Source organism: Nothoprocta perdicaria, unplaced genomic scaffold, assembly GCF_003342845.1.
Source record: "Nothoprocta perdicaria isolate Ctin4 unplaced genomic scaffold, notPer1 scaffold_22, whole genome shotgun sequence".
NCBI lineage: Eukaryota > Metazoa > Chordata > Aves > Tinamiformes > Tinamidae > Nothoprocta > Nothoprocta perdicaria.
In genome coordinates, this window is record NW_020455415.1 from 2,536,190 (window position 1) to 2,556,120 (window position 19,931).

Here is a 19,931-nt window from a genome sequence, read left to right on the forward strand (position 1 = left end):
TGTGTCGTTACCCCAGATAAAAGCTGGGGTATTTGTATTATGATTTTATGGTGCAGTGTGCAATTGCTACATCCTCTTTGGAGTACAGTCTTTATATATGCTGTTAATCTTTCAGTGGTACGTTTAGCTAAAATCATCATCTTTTCCATTCCAGAAGTCCATTTAGCAGGAGCTTTTCACATGAGCATGCTGGGTTGGGAAGGTTTCAGGAATGACAACGCCAAGACCAAACATGGAAACTAAAAATGATCTAAAGGCATAGGAAGGTCTCAAAGTTCTGGATATGCAAGAATTTCAGTTTCCAGATTATTTGTTGCTTTTATTCTCTGAAAAAAAAAAAAAAAGTTTTTTTTCTGTGTTACAAGCCTCTGTTTTTTAAAGTGGGAACAAGCACTCGGCCTACTTAAGTCTCCTTATGATGGTGAAGGAAGGGAAGGTGACCCAGGGAAGGAAGCTCTTGCCAGTCTAACAGCATCTTTGGTGTCAGCAAGGCACAACACCCAAAATCTTTTCCCCTATGCGGGCCCAGCTGCAAGATAAGCTGAACTGCAGTAAATACTTCATCAGCAAGAGCAAGAGGAACGTGGTAAAGGCAGTATGTATTAGCTSTTAATGAATCCTTAGTGCAGTTAAAGAATTCTCATAACGCAGGTCAAGAGGATCAGAAGTTTGGGCCTAGAGGGTGCAAAGAAAGGAGAAGGTTCCTGTTTGTGGTCCCCAGACTGGCTGCCAGACATCCCTGCCAAGCCCAGGATTCAGAGTGACAAGGGGATAAGGGCTCCTTGAATCCATACAGGGAAATAAGCATGCAGATCTTTCATACCAGTGTGTGATGCCAGRGAACCGCCAGCAAATCTAGTTAGGAAATCTGTTTATCCTTCCTGCCTTACTTTGTCACTCTCTGTGCAGTTCTTAATGTGGAGCAGCTTTGTTATGTGCATGCTCGGAAGAGTAAAGCTTTCGTCGGGCCRTCAGTGAAATATTGCAATATTGCTTTCTGAGCGATAATAAAATAGACTGATAGTGGATTTTAAGCCTTCAGGCTTCTGAGTGCCCGTGGAGCACATGATCAGGAAATCAAAATGAGATCCAGACAGCCTAGAGGTGCTGTCAGTAAAACTTCATTTGCAGCCTAGCCTGTGTGCTCCTGGTTCAGTGAATGTTCGAAGATGCCAAAGGACTCRTTGTAAATCCCTTCAACCAAGGCTGCAGTGTGAGCCGCTCTTCCCAGGAAAAGCGGCATCCACTTTTTCTGACCACTGGCTGCCAAGAGATAGGAAAGACGAATTATTCCAAATCTTGAAGACCAGACAGGAAAGTTAAACTGTGCTATGAAAATGCATAGGGTAAGATCCGAGGTCCKTTGCTCTGCAGCTACCTCTTAAATCTCCTGGTTCTTAAAATGTGCATTTTAACATGATGATTCACTCTGCTGGTTTCAGTGTCTTCTCACTGCAGAATGTGTTACGTTCAGGCACTTGGGATTTATCCAGTGCTCAACTGGCCAAGGTGGCTTTGTAGCTTAAATCCCTTTGAAAATGGTGGTATAGTTCCAATGTAATCACACAGTATCTGCTTCCGTGCACTTCGCTGGCGAAATGCTTTTTTCCACAAACTTCCTCTAAAGAGGTGTAAAGATCCTTGCTAATGCCCTAGTATCTTTGGTCCAAGGGAACGTGTCTCAGTAGCTGCTGCACACCTCGTGGTTACTTCTCCAACCTGGAAGATCATGATCAGCTTTCACACTGTGCATCCCAGGCAGGTTGGTAGGAGCCGGGTGGGTTTCCCGCTTTTTGCAAGGGCATGGGATCAGCAGGGCTTTCTCTTCTAAAACTCTGCTTATCGGTGCTGTGACTTCTTTTCCCACACCGGAAGTGACAGATTCTATATAAACACAATTCCTGCAATATGTATAGTCAAGATTTGAATGCAGTGTTAGAGCAGATACAATATAAAATCAATATGATCCATGATAAAATAAAATTTAACTTACTGAGATATAATGCTTTGACATTATCCAAATGGAAGGGAAAAGAGAAACAGAATATTTCTACTTCTGTCTAAAATCATGTAAAAACTGATGGTGCTACTGCAAATCATTTTCATTACATTGCGTTGTTGAGGAAGAKAAGTCCCCTCTGTTCTTTTGGCACCTACACTTAGAGGAAAAAAAAAAAAGATCTGTTTCTCTTCCCTGGTGGTATGTAGGTTGTGTTCATTCACCCTCCTCTCTAAGGCTTTGAAGGGGAAGATATCCTCTTCTGTTTCTGAAAGCCAGTGTTTACAGTTGGTGAAAGCTGTAGGGACAGCCAGGGCTTCAAGCAGAAGTGCCTGTGTTGTTGTGCAGCTGGAGAGCATCCAGAGAATCCCCRTTGTGGTGGCATGGGCAAGAAGTACAAAAACGAGGGCACTTTCCTTCCTCTCCTTGYTTGTATAAACAGGCTTGCACACACAAAGAAGAATATAATCCACGGGGCTTTTGATTSCCTGAGGCAGCAAAATCAGGGGGTTTAGCAATGCAGTCAAGCTTAATGGGYAGCCTGAATGCAACTTCTATTTTACTTGCTAGGTGTCTAATAAAAAAAAAACAAGAGCAGATTAAGTGATATGCCCACCACGTGGGCGGGAAGAAATAAAGGAGAAAGTGTTAAATGGCCTCAGAAACTGGGAACTGAACATTGAATATTATTGGAAGGGAATTTCTTAATACTTTCCTTGGAGCACTTGTCCACGGGCTGCAGATTTATGTCATGTGTAATGACATTGTCTCACTGAAAAGTCTCATACAATGTAATTTAACAGTAATACCCAGAGTTCTAATAGAAAATTATTAAAAAATAAATGAAAAAAGCTTAGTCAGTTGAACTAGCAAACATCAGGGCAACTTGCACCCCTCTGATACTCAAGGCCAAGAAAGAAATTTTCCCTCAGAGCAAGCCCAGTCAATTACAGGAATTCTTCAACTGGAACAGCGTCCGCCAAAGCTGGCAGGGGCCGGATATTCAGTGAACTTTGGGGTGATATACGGAGATGCTTGGTGTTCTTTTGACTTCAGCAGTTTTCTGTGTGCTGTATTTTATTTTCATATACTTAACTAATATTTTTGGAGGCTTTCAAAAGGRCAAGGACCATAGTTAACCTGCGTGATTCAACTCAAGCGCTGGGAGTTTGTTCTTCCTTCTCTGCATAGACCCTGTTGGAGTGGTTGTCTGGTGATTCCCTTCCAATCTGCAGAACTGGTACTTGTGGATGTGGAGGCAACCAAAAAAAAAAAAATTAAGAAAAGCTCCTGCTTCCCCTGTGAAATCCGACTATCTGGACTGTGGTCAGATAGACCCCACTGGGAGAAATTCTGTCCAACTGCTGGTTCCAAATGTATTTTGCTCTCTATCCTCATATCTCGGAAGCCTTAAAACTCCCTGAAAGGGGTAAACACACAGTGAGGAAAACAAATTTTGYTTTTAAGTGCCTGTGGTGAGAACTCTGTTCCTCAAGGTTGATCTAAGGAGACATCCCTAGCTATGTTTTTCAAACTATCATTAATGTGAATCTTTTAAAAGTTATCTTTCAGCGACTTTGCTCAGTTGTTTCCTTTGAATAGTGATGGCATAACCTTTCTTCATTGTAAAGCGTGGGCTCCAGGGACATCCTGGATGTTTTATTCAAGCTGAAATTGTCATTTTGTTTCCAGTGAATCTTGTATAGTGGTTAAATCTGAGGCAGAAAGAAGTGTGGTAGGACTAAGACTTCTTAAAGAATCATGGGTTAGCTCAACACAAATACTTTTTCTACTTGAACGAATGGGGATTTAAATGGCACCTCCCTCTGGATTACAGCACAGGCCTCTGTTAGAGGCTCAGGAAAGAAGAAGGAATAAAAGAACAGYGGATTAGTGAAGTGGGTACCGCTTTAGCATCCCGCACTTAATTTTCTGAGATCATGCCTTCATGATGCTATTTTCTGTTACTGGTAGGATCTTGAAAGCTAGATGGGCATTAAAGGAAAGATAATGTGGAATGAGGATTTTTCCTCCCTGTGCACAGTTGGGTTTAGAATTACCCTTGTAAAAGCAGGCAAGCAGACTACAAGAGAGCAGTGTCTGGGGCTGCAGTGAGCCCAGGTATCCCATTTGTGGCTTATGGTTCAGCAGCTGCAGTCACGTTAGCCAGACATTGAATTGCTCTTCTTTGGGTATTGCCTTTTCAAAGAGCGCAGCAGATGGGATCATCCAAAAATGTTGAATGTGGCTGGGCTTGGTACCCGCTGAGAATGATCTGCATCATGTGTGAGAGTCTCATCTCTTCCAGACAGTGACTGAAAACAGGCAGTGGTGGTAGTCACAGAGGAACCTGAGAGAAACCTGGACAGATAAATGATAATTAATATTTTGAAGGGAAGATGCTGTCTCCGTGTGATCTGAAACAGTGCTGGCAATAAAATGACTTGTTTTTTCTTTAAACAGATCTCTAAACTATGACCTCATAGAACAGAATGAAACAGCCTCAGATACTCATGCAACTGCTTGGTAATAATAGATGTATGAAATGTGAAATGTAGATAGGAATAGACGTGTGCAATTCTTTTGAAGGGAGAGGAAAACAGAAGTACGTTCCTATAGCAGTTGGTAGTGGATTAATTTCTCCAGACCTTGAGATAGGCAAAAATTGTTGACATTGTTGTTCCTGTTATATCTTTATTTCTGCACCACAAAGATGAATGTAAGGGTTAGCTTCCGGATTCCTGCAGTCAGTTTTTTCAGTGATCCAGTGAAAAGCTCATTAAAACAAGCAGGCAGAGTGTTTAGGTCAAATGGGAGAGATCTTAGGCTGAGCGKTTTTTTCCTAAGCTTTGATAAACACTCTTTCTGGCTTTTGGATCTACCATCGTGTTGTAGTCTTACAGCCTTAATGTAATTAAAGAAATGAGCACCCCCATTGAACACCTGCGTATTGGGGAAAACGCAAGGAAACGTACTGCAAATCCTCCTGTATAAATATGCAATTCAAATTGTGGGGTGTTTTCCAAACTTGCAGGTGTAAAATACTCAGCCACTTTGCCTCTTCTTTCCTCTTCCTAAGAATATCAACAAATGGAGGCTGTGAGGGGAACGTCCTTTGCCCGCTGGATGCAAAATTGTTTTACTTCTGTAACAAACCTCTCTTACAGGTAGAATCACAAGTGCCAAAGAAAAAAGTCTCATTAAAGTCATGAATATTTCCTCACAAATTTTGCTTGATTTTTGCTTTGAGATCTGTTAAGCTCCCTTGGTTTTGTGTGTTTTTCTGCTGGTTTCTGAATTGGTTTCGATTTGTGGTTCAGAGCCATTTTAGGCAGCTGGGGGATTGCAAATGCTTTGCCAGCAGAACAAAGGAAAAGTGGCTTTTGAATTCTGGCAAAGCAAAATCCTTCTTCACGTATCCACTCCAGAGAGTAGGCCCAGTTTTGCACTAGTCCCTTGAAAGGGGGAATTACAAATCTTAGTTTCAATGTGAAAATATAAGAGGATTTTTTTTTCTGAAATGCAGAGTGATTCTGTTCTGCCTTCTTGCCATTCCCCATATGACCACTGCTACCTCTTACAGAGAAGGAATGTTTTGGAACCCTTTCAGAAAAGACATATAATTAAAAGAACTACTTTCAAACTCATGGGCTTGTTTGCTTTACATGTAGCCTGTCTGCAGTCTGCCAGGTCTTGGGTTGTCTGCATTKTCTGTGGTCACCAGTACTGCCTATTTAGTGCAGCTCCTCTTTCCTGTTCCAGTGATGTTGAAATCACTACTGCAGACCTGGAGCATTTTCCCCATCTACCTGGAAATATTTCCTTTTTGATCATTTTTCTCATCAATTCTGGTAGCAAGCTCTAATAGCAAGTCCTAGTTGTTTTGCTTTGTTGGTCCTGTTGTTCTTTGCGTGTTGAGGCTTCCTCATTAAATGTGGACATGAAAACTCTCCTGCCAGGCTCCAAACTGCAGGGAGGAGCACTGACCTCCCCTGCCAAGCTCTGTGACCATACATTGAAAACAAACATAGGGCCTCCATTTTAAAATTCAGGGGAATAGGCCAAGGATTCTTGCTTGGTGGCTCCRTGATCTCCTTCCTGCCTTGTGGCTCAAGCTGTTGTCTTCCAGAGATGCTGTTGTGCCACAGGTCACAAGAGAGAGGAGAGGGGGCCATTTCCCATGCATTGGTGAAACCCAAGGCATGTGTTTCTCCAAGTTCCAGTTCAAATTACAAGTTTCTTGTTATGTAAGACAATTCATTGTTTCACCTAGAAATCTTAATGGGGATCTCTCCATTAAGGAGGTGAATGGTGGAGCTCAAATACTCTAGAATGCAAGGCCAGATGAACATAAGGCAAATACCATGGCAATCATCTGTTTAAAACACAGGGAGTAAATATATTTTTACAATGCTCTGTACCATGTTGTCTCAACTGATAGAAAAGCACTAACCATGGGACTCTCATCACCTGCGCAGAGGACTGATGAAATCCGTGCYGTCCTGCTGAGTATGTACGGCCAGAGGCGGAGAGGAATGGCTCAAGTCATAGAATCACAGAATCCTTAAGTTTGGAAGGGACCTTTAGAGATCATCTAGTCCAACATCCCCGCACACRCAGGGTCACCTAGAGTATGTGGCAAGTCTTCTGTAACCAGAAGCTCCCAGGTTTCTGCTTCAAAGCTGAGAAAAGCAGAGAGGTTGATCAAACTGCTTTTATCTACACGTGGCCGAAAGGTGACTGAGTAGATTAGAGGAAGGCAGTGGCTTCAGACTAGATTTCGTGCAATTGCAGTTGCCCTTTTGGGATTAGTGGCAGCAAAACTAACACGAGTGGCTGCTGAAGAAGCATTCAGAAACCTTTTAAGTCTCTTGCTGTTGGCTTCGTGAGGACTTTCTTTTTCATGAGCCTGAATGGATTKATTGTCCCGGTCACGGAGTGTGAACAAAAGTGATGGCGCTCACAAGGCACTTAGTTTTCTCAATTCTACTCAGTTCTAATTGTAACTAATGAAAAGAGTACGACATTTTTAGGATGTGGTTCCAGGAAGCATTTTAAATAGAACTAGCCTCCAGCAGTGTTCAAAATACAATCTAAATAATGCAAGATTGTTAGCAGAAAATACAGTGCTATTAAATAACACCGAGTAATGGACAGCTATTCAAAGGCGTTATTCGTGGTCGGCCTCAATCGTTGGGACTGAAAGCATATGACCTGGTTTGTACTCAGCAATACCCGTAGTCATTCAGGAAAGTTAATAAATAGTAATTGCAGAGCCCTATTGACTATGGAGAGCAATTTTATCTGTGTTTTCTGCATTTTTGGTGTTCTATTACAAAGCATTGGCGTTTTCCAACTATGTTTTCTTCCTACAAAAAGAGGGTATGCATTCCCAAAGTGAGTAGTTCAACGCAAAGTTGACTTGTGTTCCCTAAAATCACATAAGTATTTTTGGAAAGCCCCCTAAAATGGCTTTTACAGTCCAAGGTACTTTTGTTTCAGGCACAATAATGTGATTTATATAGTTGGTGAAGATTCAACAGTTTTATAGGATTTCAACTGAAACCATCCRTAGCAAAATGCAAAGAGATTCCTTCCCCTTTAAAATGGGGAACAGGGAAAATATCCATTGATTTTCTTGTTACATTAGTGTACATGTGACACTTGGAACAGGAGGGAGTGGGAAGGAGGCATCTGTGGCACATTCARTCTTTCCTGCAGTATCCACTGAGGCAGCATGTGTTGTTCGCGTGGATGGTGGGAAGGCACAAGAGTTGAGCTAGTGCTAATCTGAAATTCGGGGGGTGGCTTCAGCTCTGCATGTCCCACTCTGCTTCCATCTCTCTTTGCTTCAGTTTTTCTTTKAAAAATGTGAGTAATAGTAACACTGCAGAAGGTTGTGTCAGGACCTGCATCAGGAACCTGGTGTTTTGCRCAGCTCTATTGAATTTGTAATGCTGATAATGCTAAAAATCGGAGGTTTCCTCAAAAGCCTCTTTACCTTCCCTTCTGCAAATATGTGCTCATGGCTCATGTTTGACAAGAAGCCATTTGTGCCGTGTTTTGTCAGCATTTGTTTAGCATGAAGCTTAGAGTCGTGATGAAGTGTCCCTACAGACCTTTTTATTTTCTTCCTAACTACGCTCCCTTGACAGGGTGACAAGTTGCTGCTGAAATGATGTATCAGAAAGATTTGTTAGGGAGTATGTTGGATTTTCTTTTTTCAATTAAAGTCATTGTCACGAGTCTTATTGGGGGGAGTGAGAGTCCAGTGTCATTAGTGTCTGGTTTGACTGGTAGATCCTTTTCCAGATGCATGGGGCAATTTTTGCCTGCAATGGCATCATTTTAGCTCAGCTGAAGCTAATTGCAAGAGAGCCATTGTGGAAGATGCGATAGCAAAGTGGTGATACCTTCTGCTGGAGCTTGCCTCAACTCCCTTTGATGGGAGAAACCACCCAGCAAGTTGCTTTTACTCAGGCTTTTTTTTTGGCATTTAAATTAATTAAAATTTGGCAATTAAAATGACAAATGATGCACAATGGGAGGAGGAGCCTCATTATTCTGCCGCTTGTCATCACACCGTTAGGGATATGAGTCTCTGAGGATTACATTAGAATTTCCTCAGATTTTAATTTAAGCTTATTTTCATGATCATGAGGCATAGAAGCTGGGTTGGTTATATTTATTCTACCCTGATATTGAAAAATACCATGAGATACCCCAAGAAAATGTGGCTTGGACCACCCACAATACAGTTTTCTGTCAGGATTTGAATGTGTCCCCAAAGTGTTCGTGAGGATGAGAGTGTAATGAAGAAACTTATGGTGCTGAAAGAAACATGGTGGAAAGGAAGCAAGATAAATGGAAACATCTTTCTGTCCCTACAGAAACTCAACGTACTGCATGAAGGTGTCCATGTCCTTGACGGTAGCTGAGAATGAATCTGGGCTTTGCTACAACAGTAAGATCAGATATCTGGAAAAATCAGAAGTCACGAAGAGAAAGACAATCTCCTGTCCTGATATCGAGGATTACAAAACGGCCARTGAGGAGCCGGACGTGGTGTGGTACAAGGTAACTATCGCTGTGTCATTGCTGTTGTGCTGAAACTATAAAAAGCTGCCAGTGCTTTTGGTCAGAGGCTTAGAAATGGCCTTTTCTGAGCCTTGAGGGGTTTGTGACTGGTACGGGGGATGCCCTCCCAGGATTAGAGAAGCAAACCCAAGTACAGGCAAAAATATCCAACCCTAGTCATTGAGCAAGAGAAGTGCTATCAGTGAGGTGGTTCTAGCTGATGCAGGGTACGTGATTCCTCTAACTATGTTGCCACAGTTTCACCTTGATGGGATGTCTGCTTATCTCATACCAAGTAGAAACACAGACAGGCACCTAAGACAGAGCTGAAGTAGCATGAACTCCACCAGCATGGACAATGGAGGAGGATAAGAAGATGAGAATTGGAGGGAACGGCAAACTTTGAGACAAGGGGAAGAACTTGACAGGGTTATTGGAAGATAGGTATGGATTGCTGGAATAAGGAAATCCATGAGGATGAGTTCAGGTAGTAAGGGGAGTAATGAGCAGAGCAGTTAAATCCTTTTGAGGTCTTTATTGGACAACCTTGGTAACATTATTTGAAAATGGTTACTTTCAGTGAAATAAATTAGAAGTGCAGAGCTACAGAATTTTTACTCTTGAGCAGGATGCATTGGAAAAGGACAGTTTTAGAAGTAATTATCTATTTATATTTTTTTACTGAGATCTCACATGTTCCAGTTTATACTAACAAAATGTATGTCATAACTCACTATTAGATAAAGGAGGCTTTTCTTCTGGCCATTGAAGATGCTTCTCTCGGCATATGGATGGATATCTTCAGTGCTGTTCATGCATAAAATCCATGTATTTTGTTAATTCTGAAATCTTAAAAAAGAAGGCACCGAGGTTACACTGTTTTTTTACCATATCTGTCTGTGCGTTAGAGGACAGCACATCACTGAAGATCTCATTCTGCAAGACCATGCTACAAAAATAATCTGTCAGGAGTAATCTTCAGCTGTCACAGAGTAGAAATCAGTCTGAGGAAAATGTGTGTACAACCCCAAATCAGTGATGCCTTGTGCTGACCAGAAATGGGAAAGGAAAGGTCTTTGTTGCCCAAACCTGCACGTTATCAGGGTTCCCTGCACAGACTGCRTGACACCAGCCTGGAGTGTGACAGCTGTCACGGCTGTGATGGAACTGAGCAGCACTGAYGCTGTCGTTTAGCGATAACTGCAAGTCAGTCAAAGCCAAACCCTTAGTCTGCCTTGGTACTAAACAGAGCTGTTAAGGGAATGGGCTACTGCATATACCTCCTTATTCCTAATGAACGATTAAGAGCTATCCGTTCAGTTTCCAGATAACACCTGTGTTATCAGACAGGAGTCAGGAAGCTCAGTAATTTGAAGTGTCAATATGAATGTTATGCGGCATGTATATATGCTGGGTTATCCCTAGAAACCTATTCCTGGGAAGGGGTTTTCAAAAATACTCCAAAGCTTATTACTGTATTGACTGTTAACAGATATTCATCTCTATTTAAAAAAAAAAAAAAAAGGCAGAAGGACATTTTAAATAATTACTTGAATTTCAAAATGATATGAAGAATACCATGGTAACCCCCAGAGACCACACAGCAGCATTTCAGATTGTGCTGTGCGGGGCAATGTGTGTTGAGTTGGATATTTAGTGAAGATATTTCTTCAGTGGGAAAGCATAAGTTGTCCAAAATAGGAGACAAATAGACAAATAAATATGAGGAAGTCCATGAGCTTGCTCCTTTATAACTCTAAAAAGATTCTCCTTGTGGCCATGAGAGATCCTGCCAGTGCCCTGATGTTGGGGAATTAGGACTTGGGGCCAAGGAGCTGCCGTCACACGATGCTGTAACGCGGCAAGCCCGCAGCACATGCGCTCTCTCTGCACAGGGATTAACGAATCAGCACCAATAATTGCCTCTATTTAGAGCAAGTTAGCTGCAAGTTAAACATGCTCTTAAAATAATGAGGCATGGATAGATTTCTACATGCACACCCAATAAGTAGTGATAAAACATTTGCTATCAGAGTTTGTTTTAACAGTAGTGTGGATTTCACTCCTGGCTAGACTTATACTGTATGAAATATGTGGTTTTAAAGATTTTCACAATTAATGCCATTATTATTGTTCATATAGATCCATTAGGGTTGGTAGAAGTGTTTTGACAAGAAGAATRAGGAGTTTTTTTGAAATAAATGTATGTGTCAAGGCAAGATTGAATGAACAGGATTTAAGAGTAAAAGCAGTTTCATGAAAAATCAACCGGCAGTGGGGAAAAAAGGTGTATTACATCTAGAAAGCAGAGCCTTAATCCATCTGCACCACCTCTTTGCTATTACTGGGATGAAGGAAGGGCTGTGAAAGCTGTCAGAATGGCAGGTGAAGGACAGGTAGTTGTTATCAACCGTACAAAAACTAGAGTTGTTGGGGTGCTGCCACTTCAAATGTCAAGGAAGAGAAAAAAAAGCATAATAATGAACAACCTAGTTATTGGGGGAAAAGAATAAAAGAACTATTTAAGATGTCTAAGGAAAATAGGCTAGTAAAAGGAAACTCAGATTCTCCCTTCAGGTGAACATGATGCAAAAGCAGAGGTTAAATGAGCAACCATCATATCCCTTGGCACTTACTGGTTTACAGAAATTAGCAGACATCTGGTARGAAAATCCTTTTGTTGCTTAAAATAAAAATAGTTTTGATTCTTCTCCTTCCTTCTTCTTGGCTTTCAGTTTTATATGCTGAACTAGTCTGAAAAAACAGAAATAAATGGGCATTTTCAGCATGTTTTTGGAAGACTCTGTAGTCAATAAAGGAAAAAGAATTAGCTMAAATCTGGAAGAGAGAAGCTTATAAATCATTTTTAATATGAACTGTTTTGAGCRGACAAAAAGAGAAACAATTGGGAAGTCAGTGATACAGTTCCAGTAGAGCCATTCCTCACTGGAAAACTGCACTATGTGCAAGCCTTGCTTTTGTGCTAAATCATTTATCTCCAGAGAGGTAAGGATTTCAACCTCCTTATTGCAAACAAATAGAATATAAAATGTAACGCATATAAAAGTGGTGATTTCTAATCTCTTCACTCCCATAGATTACAAAATAAAATACGACATATAAAAGTGGTAGTGCATAGGGTCTTTCAGTGCTGCGCGGAAAGGATGCACGTTGGAAATGTACTTGCTTTGTGTATTTGGGGCATATTCTTCCTTTTAAATTAAGATTGAATAGAATAACATCATAGTCTTTGTCCAGATTCAGTTACTCCAAATCGGTGGTTGATGCAGTTACATGGCACTTTTGGACAGAACTAAAAATTGAGTGCAAATCRGAAGGGGCAGAATGGCATTTTCCTGCTCTCGAGCCACGTCAGTTTAGTATAGTAACAAAAATAAGCTCAGATTCCTCTCAGCACAGCAGACAGGGATCTGGTTTCTCTTTTTCTCTTACATCAGTATTAACTTAAGTTCAGGTGTAAGTCCCAATWATGATTTCCTTACAGCTGTACCAAAAGTGGTCGTCCTGTCTTTTTTCCTTCCATATTATTATCGTTTAATTGAGCCCCTGACATTGTGGAAGAAATCTTTTTGTTCCATTATGATCGCTTGCCCTCTTGCAGAATATCTACCCGCTTTCTTGTTTGGTTGCTTTTTAAGACAGGGCTTTGTTCTGTTTTGTTTGCTGTGCTTCTAGCTCTACTGTGGCAGACAAGAAGAGAAAATTGGATGTAGGGGTTGACTTTTTATGTGAATCTCTGAAGTCGTTCATCCTGCTGGAGCTGGTACAAGGTTGTTTTTTGCAATCCAAGAGCTTTTGCTGTGTTGTCACCCTGAGAGGGAATAGAGCAGCATTCAAAGGTTCTTCGGCCCATAATTGTGTCGCTCTGTGGGCACTGGGCAGCAGAGCTAGCCAGAGCTTGCAGAATTGTTAGCTGTGCGCAATTTCTGGGAGAAATCATGATTTTCTTTGCAGATTGAGCAGACTTCGTATTGAAGTTACTGAGAGGCAATACATACTTAATCCTTAAGAACAATTTTGAAGTGAGAGGAATCACATTTTGTCCGTACTCCTATGCCAGGGTATTCAAAAAGTGTTCAACCAGGGGCTTCGGTAAGGTGGCCAGGGACTGGTCTGCCTGCAAGGGTTCGTGATGTGACAGAGGGGAGACCCTCTTGCACTCAGGGTTCACTGAGTCGCATGCTTGTTGGAAGTCAAGCAACATCCAAAGCTGTTGCAGTAGAACCATAGTTCCAAAGGATGATCCTAAATTTGCTAAATTTAGACCTTAMATAACAGCTGTGGTTTGCCTGGGGAAGTCAGAGAGCACTGCAGGCCATCACTACCATATACACGGTCAAAGAAAGGACCCACATGGGAGTGGGATGCTACAGAGCACCCAGTAATGAATCAGAGCTCACACCTGGCACATCAGGTGCCAGAGGTGCCAATGAGGAGAGCCAGGACCAGAGGCAACCAGGCTTCGAAATTCTCCTGCTCGCTAAACTACTATTTTTCTTCCTCTTTTTTTTCTGTTGACAAATGGTTCTAGCCTGAAACTATGTAAAGTTTGCCTTCAGGCTAATTTTTAACAGACATTTTCTATACTTCCTACAAACAGAAAGTGCATTTTAATGACATATCCTAAAGTAAAATAAACATCTTGGCAATTGCTCGTCATGCAAAATAGAAGAAACTTCACCAGTGCTTCAGGGAACTGCATATGAAACATGGCACATGTGATACAAGGGGAGTTCTTGTACCTTAAAAACATTTCTGTTTAATTTTACATGCGRTGTCTTCAAATAAATCCTAGTTTTAGATCTCCATGCTGTCTGAATTGCAAGATACATTGCAAAATATTTTGAGATTGTTGTTTGCTTGTGTATAGTGCTGAAAATCTGGAYAAACTGCACAGCTTTTTATTGTACAAGCAGGGTAATTTTGGCATTGGATATTTTTCTGCAGGAATGTAAGCCAAAAATGTGGAGAAACGTTGTAATTCAGAAGGGAAATACTCTCTTAATACAAGAGGTTCAGGAAGAAGATGGAGGAAATTATACCTGTGAACTGAAGTTTGAAGGCAAGCTTATCCGAAGAACAACGGAACTGAAGGTTACTGGTAAGAATCTTTGTTGTATCAAGTAGAAAAGAAAGGAGTTTTAAGAGAAATAAGTGTCTGGTGCATACCAGCAAGTGTATTTGATAGAAGTGAGTCCAAACCAAACCCCAAGAGACAAGCAGTCCCAAACTGGAGGAAAAGTAGATCAGGTTCCTGTAAAACTCTGCTGCAGACCTCTTCTGCCGTTTGCTCTGTACAAAACATGGAAATGCTAATTTTAAAGCAAAAAGTAGAACAGACGTAAGTGTTCCCTAAGGAGTACTTAGGTGCTCCTATAGGTAAGACTTTCCTATAGGTAAGAAGCTGGTCCTAGAATGAAGCTAGGAACGTTTGACTGTTAGGGGAAAGCAGCCTGCTTCCTGGGAGGAAGGAACACAGTGTGCATGTTTCCAAGTGCATGGAACATCCACTATTCAATAATATATTTCCATCCCCTTTTCATCGGGTAGCAGAAATGGGTGGTTGGAAAAGTGTTACGTGCCTGTATATTCCAGATTCTTTTACGTTCTTCTATGGAGTATGACAATTATTATTTTGCCTTCTGTGTCTGTGGAACTTTGTAAATATCTGAAAATAGTTGGCTTTTTTTTTTTTTTTTTTTTTTTTTTGAGTCTTTCACACTAACCCATACAAACATAGAGTCCTGCTTGAAGCAGTGGTAAGTGGAATTTCACTTTCTTACATCAAACCGAGTTAGTCTGTATGATATTTCTAATGTGTTCTTGAAATACAATTGTTCCCTTTATTGTAAGCAAAATCCATTTGTCTTTTCTTATCATAATTCCTCATTTTAAATGAGTTCTTTTCCCTGAGTGTCAGACTCATATATCATGTGATTCTTTCTTGTCCATTTTTGACCATGGACAGATCTCAAAAGTATTGATTTGACCTACCTGACCCCAAACCTGTCAAATGAAGATGTAATACCTACCTTGTGAATAGCTGCTATCCTAGGTAGCATGCTGGTCTTCAACCTGAATATGAAATAAGTTTGACAAAGTGAAAATTAGGTGCATCTAATTCAATCCCACATGATGGATATTCTGTAGATAACAGATACTCTGTTCTCTCTCTCTCATCATGACCTTGCAAGAACTCCTATCTTCATTATTTCAACACTCTGGTATATTCTTCACAATTTGTTTGTCCTAAACTGGCTGTAGTAGATACTGGAGTTATTTGTTCTAGTAAAATGTTTACAGTCTGAATTGTTAAATATGTAAATAAAGACTATAATACTGTTCTTTCTTTTTGCAAAATGTTTGAGAATGAAGAGTATTTTAGGTTTATAATTTGAAGTGCCATTCWTATTAAATTGTGTTTAATTTACAAAAGCCACATATATTAGTATGTTACATAATCAGTGGTAGACACACAGCAGTAAACAGCACAGCAGGAAAAAGAAATAATCTTCATYTGTACAGCCAGTAGATGATTTTTAACCAAATACCTTTTCCCAACTTTACGTGTCTGGGAGACATTTGATTTTATGTGTTTGCTGTTTGAATCACTTCAGATATCTGCAGTAAGTGGACACAAGATGATAACTTGACTATATGAATAAGAACTATAAATTTAATAGCACACACTGATTAGGAATGTTTTCTTATAGCTTCGTGTTTTATTCTGTTTTTGTGTTGTTTCAGTTTGTGAGTTTTATTTGTAAGTTGCTTTTGGTCTTCATGGGTGGATCAAAGAAGACTTCACTTTTTTTTTTCTCTCTCTCTGTTCAGGTATTTATACACATTGATAAAATCCCCCTGAGCCTTCTCCACATTTAACAGTCCCAGGTGTCTCAATCTTTCCTTGTATGACAGATGCCCCCACTCTTTTAATCTTCTTTGGCCCTTTGCTGGACCTTTTCAGTGTACCACAGCTGGACACAGCACTTGGTACGTGGCCACACCATTGCTGAATAGAAGTTGTCCTGGAGGCAAGACTTTTCCTAGCATAGCCGAGGAGACTGTTGGCTGCYTTTGCCATAAAGGTACCTTGCCGACTTGTTCATTTATTTCACTAAGACCCCAGTCCTTCTCCACAAAGCTGCCCTCCGGCCTGTCCTTGTGCATTGGGACCCCTGGGGCAGGACTTGGCACTTTCCTTTGCCAAGGAAAGTGGCTGACCTTTGCTGAGCTCCATGAGGTTCCTCTCTACCCATTTCTCCAATCTTTTGAGGTTCCTCTGAATGGCAGCACAACCGTTTGGTGTTATCAGCTGCTTCTCCCAGTTTCATATCATCAACAAACTTGCTGAAGGGTGTGCACAGTTCCATCATTCAGGACACTACTGAAGATGGTAAACAATATATATACACACCTATAACATATATATATATATATATATGTATAAATACTTGTTGGTTTATATTTGCTCTGGTTCTAGAGCCATGGCCAGACGCTTCTTTGCAGCATATTGTGGACTTCTGTACAATAGCTGCACGTGGATGTTGTGCCGACCTATAGCAGTGTCCTGATGGCACTGGGTCAGTAGGACTAGGAGCCCAGAGGCTTTAAGTGTAAGCACTGMGATGACTGTATGTACAAATATATCTGTGTTCATCACAGACAGATCTTCATCCAGATGTCTAAATATTTTCTCTGTCATCATCTGAGTGGAGCTGTATGCACGAGGACCAAGATGATGCTGGGGTGCCAATGGATTGCGAATAATCCTTCTCAAAACAGGAAGCTGAAGATCAAATGAAGTAGAAGTGTAAATTGTTAAAGCAGATTTTTCCTTAATTCTTATGGGGCATCTGGCTTACCATCTGTTCAGGGAGATGTGTTAATAATCTAACACTTTTTATCTTACCTCTTTTTACTGAATTGCAGTGTCCCTGTGATACAAGAGCCATTCTGTAGGGGCCTCGGTGAAGTCCAGCCAACTGATTGAAAACTTCCCTCAGCAAATAGCAGGTAGAATTCAGCCGGCRCCAAAAGCACGTTTGCTGCCAGCTGCTGTGTCCTTCCTTTTGAGAGAGGAAAACCTATCTCAGAGCCAAGCAACGTTAGCAGCAAAATTATCACAATGCTGTTTTACTGTGAGGAGATGGTGACTGGCATCTTTTCAGAGGAATTGCAATCACRTCTAATTCCCTTTGAACTCTTTGTACTTGTGGTCATGACAAACAGACAGAATTGTGGGGAGTAAGTTCAGGTTTTGTTAAAGCTCAGCATGAGGATGTAAAAAGCAGGGCTCCCTTTGACCTGACTGTTCCCATCTGCAGTGTTGGAGCCCATGTCTCTGTTACTGTCTCTTCTGATGGCCGCCTGTGGTAACTGCGAGGGAGCGCAGGGACGAGAGGCTGCAGGCTGGACCGATGGGGCACGGGGCCACCTCGCTCCCTTGTAGGAAAATGAATTCTCACCCGCAGACGTTGCTAGACCAGGAGGAGCCCAGGATGGGACCSGAGCTCGGGTTGCTGAACCCGCTCTTGTGTAGAGGTCACCATCAATAAGGACTGGTGACAACTTAGCCGTTAGGCCGTGACAGCATTATCGCTGCTCACCCGTAATGCGCATGTGGAGAGGAAGATGCTGCCCGCTGTTTTAGGAGGCACTTTGCTCCGCATAGACTTTCTAATGCTGTTCCTATCATTGTTGCTTACTAACACGCCTGAACTGGCATTTATGGTACAAGTGCCTGCGTTTCTCTAACAATATAAATTTCAAACAGCAGCACCCGGTTGGTCACTGCCAGCAGCCACAGCAACCTGAAACGGTTATGAGAGGAAGGAGCTGTGCTGACAGGGGAACAGGCAGCCCCGCGACGCCCTCGAGCAAGGAGGGCTGCACTGCCAGCCTGGGAGAGGAGGCTTGGGTTGGATTTCCTGCATCCTTTCAGGCATTTACTGAAGTCTGCAATGCTTGAAATAGAGTAAATCATTTCCTCGGCTCACTGTGAGTCCTGTCTGCCTGCAGTGTGGATATGCATTGTACATTGGCAACATGTAGAATGGGCGCCTGCTTTTGTGGCGCTTGCACGTGGAGAAGTGATAGGGAATGATCTGCTCTTTATTTTTCTGTTGCCATACTAGCCGTGTGGATGCCCTCCAAAAAGTATCTGTCAGAATTGGTCAGGAGAGTAAGAAGAAATGACWAGTATTTGTATTGGAGGAACACACATGCACACACACACAAACACACGCGYGCGCACACACRTTTGTACTGAAGGAGGTTTCTATATCTAAAGCAAATCAAAAGATCCAAAAATTAGGTGAGACTTTTRACAAGGGCAAAGCCCCGCTTTTACTAGTTAGCTGTCCAGTCACTTCTCAAGCCAACTTCCACCCAAGCCATTGGTGTTCTCAAAAGGTTGTCTCCCTGTGCTGGCGAGAGTGTTGGRCCGCTCAGCGCAGCTCTGTGCCTGCGAGGACGGCGTCACCCAGGCTCTGCCCCTCCTCTGCTCAATCCCTGTCTTTCCTTCTCTCTTTTGCAGACTTAAAGATCTCAGTGATTCATTTAGGTGTAAATGGGGAGTCCTTACTCCCTTTCTTCTTCCTCTGCCATTATATTTATTACCTGCTATGAGATACTCCGGGGTAGTAAGTGGTAGCCTAAAGCCATCAACATAATGTCTGGCTGTGGTTAAGACAGGAAAAGGGATCTGGGGTTGCTAATAGATGAGCAGGACACAGATAATTTGTGCAAAGTGCTAGTTAGACATGGAGAACTGTGAGGGGCTGGCAAGGTCATCTTATGGCTAAGATGGTTAAGAGATGGCAGCAAGCAAGCAGGGTGATAACAAATTTGTAAGGTTATAGCTCTTTGGGGGTTGTAAGGAAACAGCTTGCAATATAAAATATATTCAAAAATATTTTGACACCAAATATTTAAAAGGACAAAATCCTGAGCTATATTCCTTTTTGGAAACACCAGTAAGCCATGCCTAAATCCTTGGTGTTTGGGTGCATTTAGTTCTAATAGATTGCCAACAAAACATTTTTTTCGTCACCAGTTCTTTGTGGTTTTGCTCTATTATGCAGACAGATGTGAAACAAGTCTTGTCAGACTGTTTCACCGCAGAAACATGACAACAACATTATCTTTTATCAAGTAGCGTGTAACCCTTTGAGTCTCTGTAAGAAAATTATGCATTTTGGCTGTGCTCCTTGGTGGCTTTGTTGTAAACGGAAAAGTGAACTTAGCACATAAGACCTTATTCAGTTTCTAGTYTCCAGTGCCTCCAAAACCTAAAAATCTAATAAGCACTCTTTGTGTTTAATTAGAGTGTACATTAAAGTATACGCAAATAGATTATAAGAACATGCTACCATAAACTTACAGATATTCATCAATATCAATTTTTTTCATATTGTTAAATTCCAATATTTTTTAATGCRGAAGTATACTATTCAGGTAAGAAAAAAAGCTATAAAAGATGATATTTTTTCGAAAGGCAATTTAGGCTACCCTCCTGCCTTTGCCAACTATCTACTAGCCAATTCACTCTGATATATAGCAATGTTTCAATAGCYGTTGGGAGGGAAAGGTGCAATTGAGAAAAATACCTGTTGCTCCAGTGTGTTTCCTGTTTATCAGTATGTAGAGAGAAGCTTTTAACAGGGCAGAAAGAAGTGAGAAGATGTAGCTTTGTCATCTCACACAGAAATGTCTTCCCTTTGCAGCCCAGTGCCTGGCACGGTGTCTCCCAAGCTGTAATAGGAGCTTGGGAAAGGAAAGAGCAGCCCACTCCACAAGCACCAAGCTCTCCTGTGCCAGCCAYGTGCAGGCT

General features: G+C 41.5%; 1 protein-coding gene across 2 annotated transcripts in view; it reads left to right on the forward strand.

Annotated features, from left to right (window-relative positions):
• The window catches only part of IL1RAPL2 (interleukin 1 receptor accessory protein like 2), a 302,191-nt gene that overhangs the window by 164,108 nt on the left and 118,152 nt on the right, over positions 1-19,931 (forward strand). For both annotated transcript variants that reach the window (XM_026039057.1, XM_026039056.1), the window contains exons 4-5: positions 8,890-9,076; positions 14,045-14,198. In XM_026039057.1, coding sequence (XP_025894842.1) covers positions 8,890-9,076; positions 14,045-14,198 — 341 coding nt within the window. The remainder of the gene's footprint in view (positions 1-8,889; positions 9,077-14,044; positions 14,199-19,931) is intronic.